This window comes from Pantherophis guttatus, chromosome 16 (assembly GCF_059756535.1).
Source record: "Pantherophis guttatus breed Tessera chromosome 16, ASM5975653v1, whole genome shotgun sequence".
NCBI lineage: Eukaryota > Metazoa > Chordata > Lepidosauria > Squamata > Colubridae > Pantherophis > Pantherophis guttatus.
In genome coordinates this window covers 10,699,622-10,716,410 of record NC_142078.1, presented here as the reverse complement: position 1 = coordinate 10,716,410, position 16,789 = coordinate 10,699,622, and the positions used below count along the sequence as shown (strand labels likewise).

General features: G+C 44.7%; 1 protein-coding gene across 1 annotated transcript; it reads left to right on the top strand.

The window, feature by feature from the left end:
• Positions 1 to 1,123: 1,123 nt before the first annotated feature.
• On the top strand, positions 1,124 to 15,324 carry LOC117676306 (uncharacterized). The gene is made up of 12 exons (XM_087879712.1): positions 1,124 to 1,874; positions 2,358 to 2,402; positions 3,711 to 3,830; positions 6,330 to 6,368; positions 7,189 to 7,242; positions 7,681 to 7,734; positions 8,381 to 8,488; positions 9,152 to 9,205; positions 10,955 to 11,008; positions 12,061 to 12,105; positions 13,477 to 13,530; positions 15,019 to 15,324. The coding sequence occupies exons 1-12, from the start codon at positions 1,269 to 1,271 to the stop codon at positions 15,076 to 15,078; spliced, it is 1,293 nt and encodes a 430-aa protein (XP_087735838.1). The 5' UTR covers positions 1,124 to 1,268; the 3' UTR covers positions 15,079 to 15,324.
• The last annotated feature ends 1,465 nt before the right edge of the window (positions 15,325 to 16,789 follow it).

The window sequence follows — 16,789 nt, the reverse complement described above, 5'->3', positions numbered from 1 at the left end:
GACTCAACGCCAAAGGCGCACAGAATGCTGTGACATTCCCACCAAAGGTGGTCCCTATTTTTCTTGCATTTTTACGTGCTTTCGAACTGCTACGTTGGCAGAAGCTGGGACAAGTAATGGGAGCTCACCCCGTTACACGGCACTAGGGATTTGAACCGCCGAACTGACGACCTTTCGATTGATAAACTCAGCATCTTAGCCACTGAGCTACCGCGTCCCTCTTTCATCAAATTAGACATATCCAATTACTTCAACCGTTCTTCATATGTTTTATCCTCCAGTCCCCTAATCATCTTTGTTGCTCTTCTCTGCACTCTTTCTAGACTCTCAACATCTTTTTTTATATTGTGGTGACCAAAACTGGACGCAGGATTCCAAGTGTGGCATTATAAAGGAATACCAACACTTCTCATGATCTTGATTCTGTCCCTCTGTTAATGCAGCCTACCTACAAGGGCTGCCTTGCTTTGTCCTCCTTACACAAATACCTACTTCTACTTGTTAGATGATACCTCACTAGATGATTCAGTAGAGTAGAGTATCATCTACTTGTTAGATGATACCTGCCACCAGATCTGTCGCAACATCACAATGCATTACACTATTGAGCTGAGGTCACAAACTGAGGCTTGATTTGGGTTCTGCCTGCTGCTTGTAATCCTTCCTGTTAATCTATAAACCTTGCAGGGTCAAAATAAATGTAAAAAAAGTCCCTCGTCATAACCTTCCAGAGTTAGAATTCTTAGATTCCTAGTAATTGCTAGATGGACTAAGGATGTTAGGCACTTTTAATTGAAATCATGAGGAATTGGAAATTATGATTATTTTTTCTCTAAACAAAGAGGCAAATTTGGGAATGCTTAAGGATGTGGGACAGTATTCCTCCACTCGTTTTAAAATATAAAGTAAGACTCTCATTCTTATAGTGAATATGAGGCATGCATGTATCACCCAGTCCGTTAAGCTCAGAATGTAATCTGTTTGCCTTGTGTTGTGTCCTACGAACCCCACTTGAGTTAATAAAAAAAATGAAGTTAGCTTAAACACATTATGACAAGCCAGCTACAGTTTGCTGAGTGAGCCATGCTTAGACAAAGCCATGATTGTGATGTTGTGTGAACTCAAAAACTGGGACACAGCCAGCTTTTAAACTGTTTTTTTTTTCCTAGGGCTTGGAGTCAGATGCAGTTTTGACATATCCCCGAGAGTGGGAAGATTCTCTGAAAAATCTCAGCAGGTTCTCCAGGAGAAGGCTTCTTCGTTCAGGGATGGTTTCGGATTTGCAGCTCCTCAGCCTCTCCGACACTCAATCATCCAGAAATGGAAGTCTGGTTACAGAGAAGCGAGAAAAAACAGACAGCTCCCTTACGAATGTTACCCACGTATTTAATAAGAACAATATTCATTCAAGAACTCTGTTCAGAGTCATTTCTCCGAGTCCCAAGAAAGGGGACCTCTCCAGATCTCTAGATGAGAACTTTATTGAGAAGAAGCTCAAGGGTGACATTGGTGCCTACTTCCACAATCCTATCGTGGATTTTAACCGTTCCGCTCTGCCAAAAGTTGTCCCTGAGCAGAGTGAATTTCCAGAAAACATACCTGAGATTTTAATCCTTCAGTCCAGGCTGAAGGCATCTCTAGATCAAGACACTGGACAAAACTCTACCAGAGCTTCAGCAGAACTTGACAATGCTGTGAAGGAACTACAAGGTGGGCCTGTCTCTAAGACGTTCAAGGGAGATGCTTATTGGCATAAGTTGAGTGAAGTTCCTCTTCAGAACCATGATCCAGACTCCTTATGGAAGTTAAGGAATATTCAAGGGAGCCGTCTTAAACCAGGAGCACGTGGGCTACCAGGGCCACCAGGTTTGCCTGTAAGTAGAGGGCCTCTTGTGTGTCTTCTCTGCTCCTTTTATGATTGGGCAAAGCAGGAATTTAACAGAACAATTAACCAGTGGAACAGCTTGCCTTCAGAAGCTGTGGGTGCTCCATCACTGGAGGACAACCCTTAGTCTGGAATTGTATGGGGTCTCCTGCTTGAGCAGTGAGCTGGACTAGAAGACCTCCAAGGTCCCTTCCAACTCTGTTATTCTCTCCTGTTAAAAACTGTGTGAGCTGGTGAAAGTCCTATTATGGAGTAGGCGGAAAAATTATGTCTTAATTTAGATAGCAGACCAATATTCCCTATTGTAGGTAAACCAGGATCCCACACATTTTAGAATTTTGTGATGTGGTTCCATCCTGTAAATATGGATGGAAACACCTGATAGATTCATAGTGAAGAGGTGAACTATAAGAATGGATGGATGATTAGTTACCATAAATAAATAACTCTATATTGTCTTTGGATTTTCTAGGGTTGTCGTGGAACACCTGGATTAATGGGACCTAAAGGAGACAAGGTGAGTTGAACGGAAAAGATTGGAATTTGTTGTTGTTGTTAGTTGTGAAGTTGTGTCCGACCCATCGTGACCCCATGGACAACGTTCCTCCAGGCCTTCCTGTCCCCTACCATCCTCTGGAGTCCATTGAAGCTCACGCCGAGTGCTTCAGTGACTCCATCCGGCCACCTCATTCTCTGTCGTCCCCTTTTTCTTTTGCCCTCAATCTTTCCCAGCATTAGGTTCTTCTCCAGGAAGTCCTTCCTTCTCATTAGGTGGCCAAAGCATTTGAGTTTCCTCTTCAGGATCTGGCCTTCTCAAGAGCACCCAGGGTTGATCTCTTCTAGGACTGACCGGTTGAATGGCCTTGCAGTCCAAGGGACTCACAGGAGTCTTCTCCAGCACCAGAGTTCAAAGGCCTCCTTCTTTGGTGCTCAGCCTTCCTTGTGGTCCAACTTTCACAGCTATCCATTGCAACTGGGAAAACCATCGCCTTGACTATACACTCTTTTGTTGACAGGGTGATGTCTCTGCTTTTTAGTAGGCTGTCTAGATTTGCCATAGCTTTCCTCCCCAGGAGCAAGCGTCTTTTAATTTTCTTGGCAGCATCAAGGTGTAGTTTTTTGTTTAAAGATTTCCCATTTATTTGAAGGCCTCGTTTCTTTTTCATGTGGTTTAGGTCCATAGAACAAATGATTTTGAATTAATTCACCAGGAACTGGCCATACATAGACAATTTTTATTTAGGGTGTGTGGAGAGGAGGAGGAGCAGCAGGAGAAGGAGAAGGAGGAGGAGGAGGATTGTAGGGTTCTTGAAGCTCTCTAATGTTGGTGGTTTTCTTGGAGATGTTTCATTACCCAAACTAGCTAACATCATCAGTGCTACTGTGGTACTGCTCTGTACTATACTAGCATTGATGATGTTACCTAGTTTGGGTAATGAAATGTCTGCAAGAAAACCACCAAGCTCAGAGAACACCAAGGAGCCCACAGTTCTCTTCCTCCCTCCCTCCCTCCCTCCCTCCCTCCCTCCTCCTCCTCCTCCTCCTCCTCCTCCTCCTCCTCTTCCTCTTTACACCCCACTCCCTTCTAGCACTGATGATGTCACCTTGTTGGGTAATGAAACATCTGCAAGAAAACCACCAAGCTCAGAGGGCACCAAGGTAACATCTCAACCAGGTTTGGCTGAGCCATTGACTGTGTTGTCTCAAATTGCTGAAAAATGACATCCAACAATGGTTGGGCAGTGGAGCATTCGTCAGTTCCTCAGTCCTGTCTTAGCTCTTATACGAAACAACGGTTAATATCTATATGTTTTAATTCTTTTAGGGTTATCCTGGTGCGATTGGCCAACCAGGACACAGAGGCAATCCAGGAGACGTCGGTGCTCCCGGTCTTCCTATTATCTTTCTTGGTAGAAACTCCAAGGAGGACTGGCTAGCCTTCACGGTAAGTCTTCATTCCCATAGCGGTATTCGCCTCCGATCTTTTGGCGCTCCGCCTGAACATTTTAATCAAAAGATAATGAAACACGATAGAAACTCGGAGCTGGAAACGGGAGCCGGAGATTAAAACTGTCGAGGAGATAGGAACGCTAATCCACATGAATGGCTTGGCCAGATTTCAAGAACGTCTGTCTACTGATTTCAACACTTCTTTGCTTTATTACTCAAATCCCTTTGCGGGCAACTTAACTCTGAAAACCAAATTGCTTTCCTCAAAGACAGATGTCTGCAATTTTTGAGCCGCTGCAGTAATTTGAACAAATATTCAATATGTAGGGTTAGTTGCGTTCCAAGCTGTTTCCCAGACAGGGAAATGCAGATTCGCACGGCTTGTTTAAAGCATGAATTAAATGAATTTCTCCTCCGTTCCACGTCTCAAATTCATTCAGAAATGGGTCTAGATGTGCAGCATTGCTTGAGGTCAATGTTGCATGTTAAGGCGCATTTAACTGTTAGGTTGCACCGGTTATGACCACGATAGAGCCGAAAATTGACGCTGCTAAGTGAAACATTTGTTAAATGAGTTGCTAGGTGATACGGTAGCAATAGCAATAGTGCTTAGACTTATATACCACTTCACAGTGCTTTTACAGCTCTCTCTAAGTGGTTTACAGAGCCTCTTGCCCCCAACAATCTGGCTCCTCATTTTACCCACCTCGGAAGGATGGAAGGCTGAGTCAACCTTGAGCTGGTCAGGATCAAACTCCTGGCAGTGAGCAGAATCAGCTGGCAGTACTGCATTCTAACCACTGCACTACCATGGGAAGGAAGGAAGGAAGGCAGGAAGGCAGGCAGGAAGGAAGGAAGGAAGGAAGGAAGGAAGGAAGGAAGGAAGGAAGGAAGGAATAGCAGTAGCATTTAGACTTATATACCGCTTCACAGTACTTTTACACCCCTCTCTAAGCGGTTTACAGAGTCAGCCTCTTGCCCCTCAACAATCTGGGTCCTCATTTTACCCACCTCGGAAGGATGGAAGGCTGAGTCAACCTTGATCCTGGTGAGATTCGAACTGGCAAATTGCAGGCAGCCAGCAGTCAGCAGAAGTAGCCTGCAGTACTGCACTCTAACTACTGCGCCACCGCGGCTCATGCCAATAACCATCAGATGCCAATGGGCTTATTTCTTGATTTAAGCCCCCAGATCAACAGAACACAGGTGTGAAGTTTAAAATGCAGAAATCCAAACCCTGAAACTATGAAAAATGAAAAAAGGGGTCTTAATTGACTTCTGCAAACTGTATCCATTGCTGGAAATCTGATAACTCACCCAGGGGTTTAATACTTGCCCCGACCTAGACTGGCTGACTGCCATTCGAGAGGATTAAAACAGCAGTTTTCTAATATTACTTACCGCCGTTTATCTCGTCTTTTCTTTCTTATTTTACAACTTGGATTTACGTAGGTGCCTTATCCAGCTCGTGTGTCTTCCTTTGATTGCTTTTTTTAAATCACTTTTTTTTTTAATGGTTCCACCGGTAAACAAATATTTGAAATTGCAGCATCGAGGGATGCTATTCAGAATAGCAACTTGCTCGTTTCATGTTTCAGCTCTGTGTCCCCTTTAATTTTTTTCTCCCCCTCCTTAATTCTTAGTCTTTATTGGTGGTGTGGGTTTGGCTCCATCAATAGCCGCTGGATGCCGAACTTTAGTTATTTATATCTATTACTATTTTCGACGCAGTAAAAAAAAAAAAAAATCAACAGAAAGTAGGAGAAAGAGAATAAAGAAATTTAAATAAAACATACAATTATGCTTTCCAGCCTTCTCTCATTCGAGCAATTAACATCTTAATCTTTCTTCCATCCTTTGTATGCCTTTTTAGTCCCCAAGTTATTATTTTCAATATTTGTACTGCTCTGGTCTTGTTGCTTGTACAAAAGATAATGGTTGCTGATTGCTCTTTAGAGTGATTGCACATTTTGTGTTTGAAATGCTAAATTATAGTTGCTTATTGGTTCACTCATATCTTAGTTTTTATGTACACTGAGACCATATGCCCCAAAGACACTTGACCAGTAAAGAATTCTATTCTATTCTATTCTATTCTATTCTATTCTATTCTATTCTAGTCTAGTCTAGTCTAGTCTACTCTAGTCTAGTCTAGTCTAGTCTACTCTACTCTACTCTACTCTACTCTACTCTACTCTACTCTACTTCTGTTCTGTTCTGTTCTGTTTCTACTCTACTCTACTCTACTCCTACTCTACTCTACTCTACTTCTATTCTATTCTATTCTATTCTATTCTATTCTATTCTATTCTATTCTATTCTATTCTATCCTATCCTATCCTACTCTACTCTACTCTATACTCTATACTCTAATTCTATTCTATTCTATTCTATTCTATTCTATTCTATTCTATTCTATTCTATTCTATATGTGCACCTGTTTGTCCATTCTCTTTGATAACGCCAAATTTATTTCTTTTCTTCCCCTGTTTAGCAGTCTTCATTCTATCAACTTCTTCAAGCAGGATGGCCAGTAAGTAGAAACATTTTTTTTTTAAAAAAAATGATTATTCCATAATAAGGGTTTTTTTTAATCAGTTCAAGGGCAAAACGTGAAATATTAGACCCAATCAAACTAGAAACAGACATTCAGTGCGAAAGAATTTTAGCAGGGTAAACATTTCAATTGCAAGCTATCTCATGGATAGAGAATAATAGAATTGGAAAGGACCTTGGAGGTCTTCTAGTTCAACCCCCTGTTTGAGCAGGAGACCCTATACTAGTTCATATAAATGGTTGTCCAGTCTCTTTTGAAAGCACTCACAACTTCTGAAGGCAAGCTATTCCATTGGTTGATTCTCATTGGGTTGACTCATTGCGTTGAGTCAACTCAATCTCGTTGCCTTGACTTTTTGACTTCACCCAATTGCCAAAGTTAAAAGATCTTGGCTGGTGAATCAGTACAGTTAGGTGTTTTCTAAGCTACCAAAATCTGCCAACGTTTAAACAGCTAAATATACATTTTAAAACATTAAATGACAATTTAATGTTGGGTATTTTCTAGCCACCAGATGGCGCGTGGATTTTCTGTCTGAGCCAAGAGCCCTGCGTTCAAATTTTCAGCTAATGAAACACAATTTCTGTTTTAAAAAATCTCAGTATTTTTCAATTTCTGTGCCTTCCTGAGGATAGCACTTCTTCCTGCTGGGACCAAGGGATGGAAAAAAAGAGAAAACAAATATTTGAAGGTCATGAATTGACCTTGACTTTTCACTAAGATCATTGATATCAATGATCATTGATATTCTTTAAATCAATAATCAATAATTATGGTTTTTTCCCTTCTCAAACAGAGTCAGAGAGGGCCTCCAGGATCGATTGGCCACATAGGAAAACCTGGATTACCTGTAAGCAGGAAAAAAAACGTGGAATGATGAACTTGTCCATACCATAGTATAATTTTGGTTGACTTGATTTAGTTGACCTTTGTTAAGGGGAAAATTAGGCTGTTTTGGTCCCGCTTTGACGAACTGAATGTTTGATGAACATCTTAATTAGACCCCCGTTTCATGAACTCGTCTTGGCAGTCACTTTTCTCATGAATTAAATCAAAGCAAATTTTATGCCATTTTACAGGGGATCAAATGTTCAGAATTTTGTGACTGTTGACCATCTCATGCAACAATTTAGGACTTTTATGAATATCATTTACGATGCAGCCTGATTTTTTTTTTTCTTCCTCCTATACGGGAAGATTCCTCCTAAAAATATTTTTCTGGTTTTCTTATATGGGGGAAAGAACTCAACTTGCATTGCCTGTATGTAAATTGAACTTATATTTCTAGGGTCCTCCCGGATACCCAGGGCAGCCAGGTGAGAAAGGATTACCTGGTTACCAGGTAAGATTGCTACCCTCTTCTTGTGAAATTCAAAAATTTTCCCTACCAGTTCCGTGGGGGTGGCTTGGTGGGGGTGGCTTGATGGGGGTGGTCATGTGACTGGGTGGGCGTGGCCAACTTTTTAAAACTTTTTTTAGCATTTTTTAACTAAAAAAAGTTTTAAAAAAGTTCTGACGATCAGCTGTGACAATTAGCTGTACCGCGCAATCGTCGGAACCTTTTTAAAAACTTTTTTAAAGCATTTTTTTACTACCGGTTCAGGTGAACCGGCCCGAACCAGTAGCATTTCACCTCTGATCAAAGCTAAATTGGCATTAGATAAGGGTCAATGGAATCCATGGAAGGCTGGACTTGGCTCTCATGCGGCTACTCAATGATTCCAAACTAATGACACATTTAACCCTGCCTTCCAGCTCTGCCTGCTCTTCTTTTACAGCACCCATACTAGATTCCAAAGACCTTTCCTTCTTCGGATCAAAAAATTCACAGATCCACATTGTCCTTCTAGTTCATCCCAGTTGTTGTGATTTCACCAAGTTGCATTCTTATTAGTAAAAAACTGAGTCGCTAGAAGCGCTTTCAAAATAGCTTGTTGGATGCGCTCTTCGAGAGTAGACTTTTCCTGAGATGCTTTTTCTTCCGTAAGGGTGAAACTGGGCCACCTGGTCTCCCAGGACATGCTGGATTTCCTGGATCAGATGGTCTTCCGGGAGTGGATCAAAACCCTGGACCACCTGGAATGGAAGGGGACCAGGTAGGAACTGTCCTCTTTGCAGGATCGTATGTAATTGTAGAGCAGTGGCTCAGTGGCGAAGACGCTGAGCTTGTCGATTGAAAGGTCGGCAGTTCAGCAGTTTGAATCCCTAGTGCTGTGTAACGGGGTGAGCTCCTGTGACTTGTCCCAGCTTCTGCCAACCTAGCAATTCGAAAGCACATAAAAAATGCAAGTAGAAAAAATAGGGACCACCTTTGGTGGGAAGGGAACAGCATTCCATGCGCCTTTGGCGTTGAGGCACACCGGCCACAGGACCACGAAGACGTCTTCGGACAGCACTGGCTCTTCAGCTTTGAAACGGAGATAAGAACTGCCCCCTAGAGTCGGGAACAACTAGCACATATGTGTGAGGGGAACCTTTACCTTTTAAATCCACATCCGTTGTCCTGAGAAAGAAGTGAAAAAAATTATATAAACGTACTTCCTCCATGGAAATGGTTATGTTTACTCTGAGTAGCAGGCCAGTTCAGAGATTGATTTACTCACAGTTGGCATGTCTGGGAGGCAACTGCACCAATGACCATCCAATCATTGAAAAGCTAGGTTGCAGGGAAACTCCTCTCTCTTTTTTTAAAAAAATACAACGCTAATTTCTGATCTCTTATTTTTCAATGGCCGTTCACCTTTCCTCTTTCTTTCCAGGGCCCCCAAGGGATTAAAGGAGACCACGGACCCCCTGGAGAAAGAGGAGAAGAGGTGAGTTGAGATAAGGGGAGGTTTAGAAGACTGGGAGGTTGGCGTGTGGCCCTGATGGCCATCAGTGTTGGGTATCTCAGCTTTAGGGTGAACTAAGTTTCTTAATCATTTTTAATGCTTCGTTTCATATAACTTTGGATGACTTCATAGAGCAAGGGTGTCAAACTCAAGGCCGCAGGGGCCAGATCCGGCCTGCAGGGTGCTTAGAACTGGCCTGTGGGATGGGCCTGGAAACAGTGAAGGACTGGCCCGTGGTACCTCTGCCAGTGAAAACAGAGTTTGGGAAGGCTGCAGGAGGCTGTCGCAGCCAGAAACGGAGTTCATGAGGGCCACGCGCAGTCCTCCTGAGCTCTGTTTTCACTGGCACAGGATTGCAGGAGGCTATCGCAGCCGGAAACGGAGCTTGTGAGGGCAACGCACAGTCCTCCAGAGCTCCGTTTTTACTGGCACAGGGTTGCAGGAGGCTATCACAGCCGGAAATGGAGCTCGTCAGGGCCACGCACAGTCCTCCCGAGCTCCGTTTTCACTGGCACAGGGTTGCAGGAGGCTATCGCAGCCGGAAACGGAGCTCGTGAGGGCAACACACAGTCCTCCAGAGCTCCGTTTTCACTGGCACAGGATTGCAGGAGGCTATCACAGCCGGAAATGGAGCTCGTGAGGGCCACGCACAGTCCTCCCGAGCTCCGTTTTCACTGGCACAGGGTTGCAGGAGGCTATCACAGCCGGAAATGGAGCTTGTCAGGGCCACGCACAGTCCTCCCGAGCTCCGTTTTCACTGGCACAGGGTTGCAGGAGGCTATCGCAGCCGGAAACGGAGCTCGTGAGGGCAACGCACAGTCCTCCAGAGCTCCGTTTTCACTGGCACAGGATTGCAGGAGGCTATCACAGCCGGAAATGGAGCTCGTGAGGGCCACGCACAGTCCTCCCGAGCTCCGTTTTCACTGGCACAGGGTTGCAGGAGGCTATCACAGCCGGAAATGGAGCTTGTCAGGGCCACGCACAGTCCTCCCGAGCTCCGTTTTCACTGGCACAGGGTTGCAGGAGGCTATCGCAGCCGGAAACGGAGCTCGTGAGGGCAACGCACAGTCCTCCAGAGCTCCATTTTCACTGGCACAGGATTGCAGAGGCTATTGCAGCCGGAAATGGAGCTCGTGAGGGCCACGCGCAGTCCTCTCGAGCTCCGTTTTCACTGGCACAGGGTTGCAGGGAGCCATCGCAGGCAAAAACGGAGCTCGGGAGTTTGTTTTCATTGGCAGAGTGCTCGGGCCACCACAAGCACTTCTGACATGAGTGACGTCGAGCTGGCCATGCCCCCCCTGGCTGTGCCCCCCCTGCCCCCCTGAGGTCAAACACAACCCTGATGCAATCCTCAATGAAATCGAGTTTGACACCCCTGTCCTAGAGCATTGTCATGGGCTCTACCAGAAGTCATCCATGGAATTGATAATCCAAGTAGGAACACAGATTGGTTGCTCCATTCATGCTCTCTCTAAGACCAACAACTTAAAATTCAATCTCATTGATGAAGTGGTGCCTCCCTCCATTGCTAGGAAGGTTCTACCATTTTATTCTTCACCGTGGCTAATTCAAAAGCAAGTAAGGAATGAGGAGCTCTTCAAAGAACACACCAGCCAGGCTCAAAAGGGTCATTTCTTAGTGTGTTTTATCCGTCATACGTGTACCTTGTATGGAGAATCAGAGATCAGAGTAGGCAAGTGAAACGCAGCCAAACTTTTTTTTTCCTTTTAGGGGTTTCCTGGAGATCCTGGCCCACCTGGAGAGAAAGGAAAGAAAGGAGCCAAGGTGACTGTAGTTATAAAGGCTTATTTTGCCGGATCCTAAAGTCAGAAAGGATTGAGTTCAACCCCCAGATCAAAAGGACTGAGATTATTTCACAATAGTATTGGGAGTTTTAAGCTGCCTTTGAGGATCCAGTTCTCATAAAGTGGATTATGGACATTTGAGGGTGGGCAGACGATTTTAGTACTATGCCCTTTCTTTCTTTCTTTCTTTCTTTCTTTCTTTCTTTCTTTCTTTCTTTCTTTCTTTCTTTCCTTCTTTCCTTCCTTCCTTCCTTCCTTTCTTCTCCTCTCCTCCTCTCCCCTCCTCTCTCCTTCCTTCCTTCCTTCCTTCCTTCCTTCCTTCCTTCCTTCTCCTCTCCCCTCCCCTTCCGTCCCTCCCCTTCTGTCCCTCCCTCCCTCCCTCCCTCCCTCCCTCCCTCCCTCCCTCTCTCTCTCTCTCTCTTTCTTTCTTTCTTTCTTTCTTTCTTTCTTTCTTTCTTTCTTTCTTTCTTTCTTTCTTTCTCTGCCCAACTCAACCAAGTGACTCTTGGTGAAGGGCAAAACAAGACATCCCCAGAAGGGTGATGGGCTTCAAAATAGCTCTCACTTGAAACCAACAACACTTCCAAAATGATCCCAAAGGGTTTCTCTCTGTGTGTGTGTTTGTGTGTTTGATGACTCTGTGCCATAGGGTCAATGTCAACTCTTATCAGTCACATCAATCCAATTTCTTCATGGGGAATGAATGAATGAACGATACTAACATTCAAATACATTTCAGTGAATGATCTACCTCTACATCCAATCCCAGAAAGGCAGAAATCAGTCAATGATAAGCAAGAGTTGAAGATGTTCTACAAACGACCCATTTGTAAAACCAGTGCAGTGGGGGCGGGGGGTGAATTATCCTCACATCGGGTGTCACCATTGAGAAGGCTGTATTCCAGGATCTACCAACAGGGCTCTAGATGAAACTCCATAGGGAAAGAGAATCTCAGCAGGCTTCTCTCCCTGTAGGAGAGAAGGTTGGTGGAATGACATACGCATCACTTATGATGGTTTATTGTTCTCCAGGGTGTGAAAGGAGAAACTGGACTTCCTGGACCTCTTGGCATTCCAGTAAGTTAGTTAACCTCATCGCTTTTTAGTCACCTAAACCATTTTGCAAAGAGCTTAGGTGGTGGCGTGTCATCCGACGACTGAATTGGGAAGAGTATATATTAATACTTGAAACAGGTTGTCATTATTACGGTCCTCGTCTTCTACAAAAATATACCATTTTGTTGCCAACGCGTTGTGCGTGATTAATGCAGCCGTTGGGTGGCATTTGAATCTTTCTCTCATGTCAACTGTTATAATCTGTGGAAGTTGTTGTTGTTAGTTGCGAAGTCGTGTCTGACCCATCGCGACCCCATGGACAATGTTCCTCCAGGCCTTCCTGTCCTCTACCATATCCCGGAGTCCATTTAAGCTCATGCCGATTGCTTCAGTGACTCCATCCAGCCACTTCGTTCTCTGCTGTTCCCTTCTTCTTTTGCCCTCCATCGTTCCCAGCATTAGGCTCTTCTACAGTGAGTCTTTCCTTCCTTCTCATTAGATGGCCAAAGTATTTGAGTTTCCTCTTCAGGATCTGGCCTTCTAAAGAGCAGTCAGGGTTGATCTCCTCTAGGACTGACCAGTTGGATCGCCTTGCAGTCTCCTTGCAGCCTCGCAGTCTCCTTGCAGCCTCGCAGGAGTCTTCTCCAGCACCAGAGTTCAAAGGCCTCAATTCTTTGATGCTCAGCCTTCCTTATGGTCCAACTTTCACAGCCATCCATTGCAACTGGGAACACCATAGCCTTGACTATACGCACTTTTGTTGGCAGGGTGATGTCTCTTGTTGCCATGGCTCTACATTAACCCTGAATGCTTTCATAAATCTGGTTGTGTCAGACCTGCCACAACTTGAACCTCCAAATAAAAGTGGAGGCTCCATTTGTTGAGAAAGGTATAGTTTTATTAGGGATCAAGTGTATTGCAGTATTGCATAGCCAGAAATGAGAATTGCACGCCAAAATCCCTACTTTTCCACCCCTCTAACTGTCCCTTAGTGCCCACCCTACTGTAACCGATCAAGTTGATGCAAGATGTTTTCAAAACAGTCAGTCCCAGCGCAGATTGGTAGGCAGCTCCCTTCTTCTTCCAGCTGGATGATCTTGAGGCATGGTCTTGAGGTGGTACAGTCTATATTTTCGATTTCCCAAGCCTCACCTTCCTCATCCCCCCTCCCCACAGTTCATAGCAGTCTGTCCCTGCATAATAGCGATGCACAGCAAGTAATAAAGTGACAACTGACAGGGTGATTGCTGAATGTTAATTGCTATTTATGAGCCATCATAGCTACTGGTAGCACCATCTCCTAAAGTAATAATTACTATCATCACTTCTAAGAGAAACGTTTCAGGTTGCTTCTAGCAGGAAATCTCACGGCGGTGCTGGTTGTTTTATTAGGGAGTCATGGGTGCCAAAGGCCTCCTTGGTGTTCCAGGTTCTCCAGGGCGCATGGTAAGTAGTTCCTCATTCATCTCCATACTTCAGGAAGGACAACAGTTGGGATTATCTTGATAACTGCCTCTGCCACTTTCAGTTGGCCCTTGAGTATCTTACAACAGGGTTCCTGGAAAGAGCAAAATATGTGCTTTACATTCAGGTCAAGTTGGGCAAGGGTTTTCATGGTGCCAGTCCATTCCCAGGGACCAAAGGATCGAAAAGTACTGATAGAAGAGAATATTTGTAGGTTGAACTTTGTGGTCCTTGATGCTCTCTGAACTTGGTGGTTTTCTTGCAGATATTGATCTGTCCCCGTCTACACACACACACACAAACACAGCCAGCCGAGGGTTAAGAAAGTACTTGGCATGCACACAGGTCGTTATCTCAAACTTGGCAACAATATAAGCACCGTCTGCCAAGAGCTTTACTGCAACAGATAACATAAAATTACATACGCATTGCAAATAGTCCAGCAAAACAATATCCCTTCGGCAGCTTCAGACGTTGTTCAAGTGACTAGCCAAAGTTCGTTTTTGTTCGTCACGGGGTTTTACCAGCCACCACCCTCTCTTATATAGTCTCTGGGGTGTGGTCCAGTGACTCAGTTCTAATCCCTAGCACGCCTCCTTAACTGCTGCAACCGTTTATCACGCCTTCGTTGGTGTGCATCCAGGAATGACGGCTCTCCTTTGCTCTCATCCGAGACACCTGGCTCCTGACTAATCTCCTCTCCCTCAGCCGGCACCTGAGACAGTGTCAGAGGGGAGGGGCCTGGAGAGGGAGGCCTGGCTGACTCCTCTTCCTCATGTTCGGAGCTTTCTTCCTCCGATGAGATAGGCTCAGAGGGCGGGGCCACAACAAGTACTGATAGAAGAGAATATTTGTAGCTCAAGGTTGAACTTTGTGGTCCTTGATGCTCTCTGAACTTGGTGGTTTTCTTGCAGATATTTCATTACCCAACTAGGTAACATCATCAGTTCTGATGGTGTTACCTAGCTTGGGTAATGGGACATCTGTAAGAAAACCACCAAGCTGAGAAAACACCAACTACCCCACAATCCTCCTCCTCCTCCTCTTCCTCCTCCTCCCTTTTAGCACTGATGATGTTACCTAGATGAAGAACAAAATGTCTGCAAGAAAACCACCAAGCTTAGAGGGCACCAAGGACCCCTACAATCCTCCTCCTCTTCTTCCTCCTCCTCCTCCTCCTCCTCCTCCTCCTCCTCCTCCTCCTCCTCCTCCTCCCTGCAAATGCCACTCCCTTCTAGCACTGGTGAGGTTACCTAGTTGGGTCATGAAACATCTCCAGGAAAACCATCAAGCTCAGAGAGCACTACGGACCCCACAGTCCTCCATCTCCTCTTCCTCCTCCTCCCTTCCAGCACTGATGAGTTGGGTAATGAATTATCTGCAAGGAAACCGCCAAGCTCAGAGGCCACCAAGGTTTCCACAGGATAGAAAAGTCAGTGTGCCAATTCAATATTGCTGTCTCTCCTGTAGGGAGAACATGGATTCCGTGGGCATCCGGGACCTGCTGGATCTTTGGTAAGAATGTTATAATTTCTTCAGTCCCTCTCTCTCCAAATCGCACCTGCTCCTTCTCCAAGCAGCGATTTACACAAACCTATGAACTCTGGAATCGGATCAACTCAGACCATCCACTGTGGCTATTTTGAAATGGCAAGCAGCCATACAACGAATCGTGCAATCATTGAAGATTGATTTCCCAACTGTCTCGTCTGGGAATTTCAGCTGGACAGGATGTAATATACCAATAAAATCCCTCTTTGCTCCGAATCCTAGAAACTGCAAAAATTGGAACTGGAATTGAGAGGACCTTAGTACGTTGCTAAACGTAATATTTCAAAAGCAGAAACAAATGGAGGGGCATAAAAAAATCCTTCCGTCGGGACTTAAAGACTTGGCTTTTCAAACAAATAGGCTGAGACTGATTCCGGGCTTTATTATTTACTACTAATTAATTATTTGGGTTAAATTATGATTTTATTGTACTTGTTTCTTAACTTGTGTTCGCCGCCCTGAGTCCTTTGGGAGAATGGTGGCATATTTATTTATTTATTTATTTATTTATTAGATTTCTATACCGCCCTACTCCCGAAGGACTCAGGGCGGTGCACAGCCAAACAATAAAAACACATACAATACAAAATTTAAAAAATAGAATAAAATCAAATTAAATAATTTTGGCCCCGACAAATTTAAAACCCCAAACTTTTAAAACCAATTTAAAATTGAATATATAAATACTAAAAAATTTAAAATTTTAAAAATCTTTTATAAAAGAGGGGGAAAAATTAGGCCAGGCCGGCCTGGTGAAATAGTAAGGTCTTTAAGGCGCGGCGGAAGGTGCGCAGATCCGGGATCCTCCGTATCTCTGGGGGGAGCTCGTTCCAGATAGTAGGTGCCCCCACAGAGAAGGCTCTCCCCCTGGGGGCCGCCAGTCGGCATTGTTTGGCTGACGGCACCCGGAGGAGCCCCTCTCTATGGGAGCGTACCGGCCGGTGGGAGGCTATTGGTGGTAGTAGGCGGTCCCGCAAGTACCCGGGTCCTAAGCCATATAAATACACGTAATAAATAAATAAATAAATAAAAGTGCATTCATCACGTTTTTCTTAGAACGTTTAGCTGAACCCTGCCTTGTTCACCGTTATTTCAGATAGTAAAACCTCAGTATTCAGGTTAAATTGCCACGTTGGCCCTTTTGCGATCAATAAGTGAGTCTTGGGTTGCAGTCGTTTGGGAAACTCAGTCTCTAAAAGGTTCGCCCATCACTGATATAAGCTGTAATAACGACTCTATATGACTGTATTATTTTTATGTGCTTCAGGGCAAGCAAGGACCACGCGGTGAGGCTGGGTTGCAAGGACCCAAAGGGACGCAGGTGAGATGTCTTCAGCAAAAGGTACAAAGCTACGGAGTGGGCTTCTTCTAAATTCCTCAGGGATTGTGGTGGCAGGGTGGAGACAGGCCCCATGTTGCTAAACCGCCAGGGAGGTGCGTGAGTGACGCCCAACTTAAGTCAAATTTATGGACCGGCTGTTCTTCAGGGCTACAGAGCGTTCTCAACTTACAACAGTCCGTTTTAGTGACCGTTCGAAGTTACAACAGCCTATTTATGACGGTCGCAGTGACCTTCTGACAAGCCAAGTCCACCGAGAAGAAGCCAGATTTGCTTAACAACCGTGTGACTCACTTAACAGCTGCTGGGATGGACTTAAGAAGAGTGGCACAAAAGGTCGTAAAATGGGAC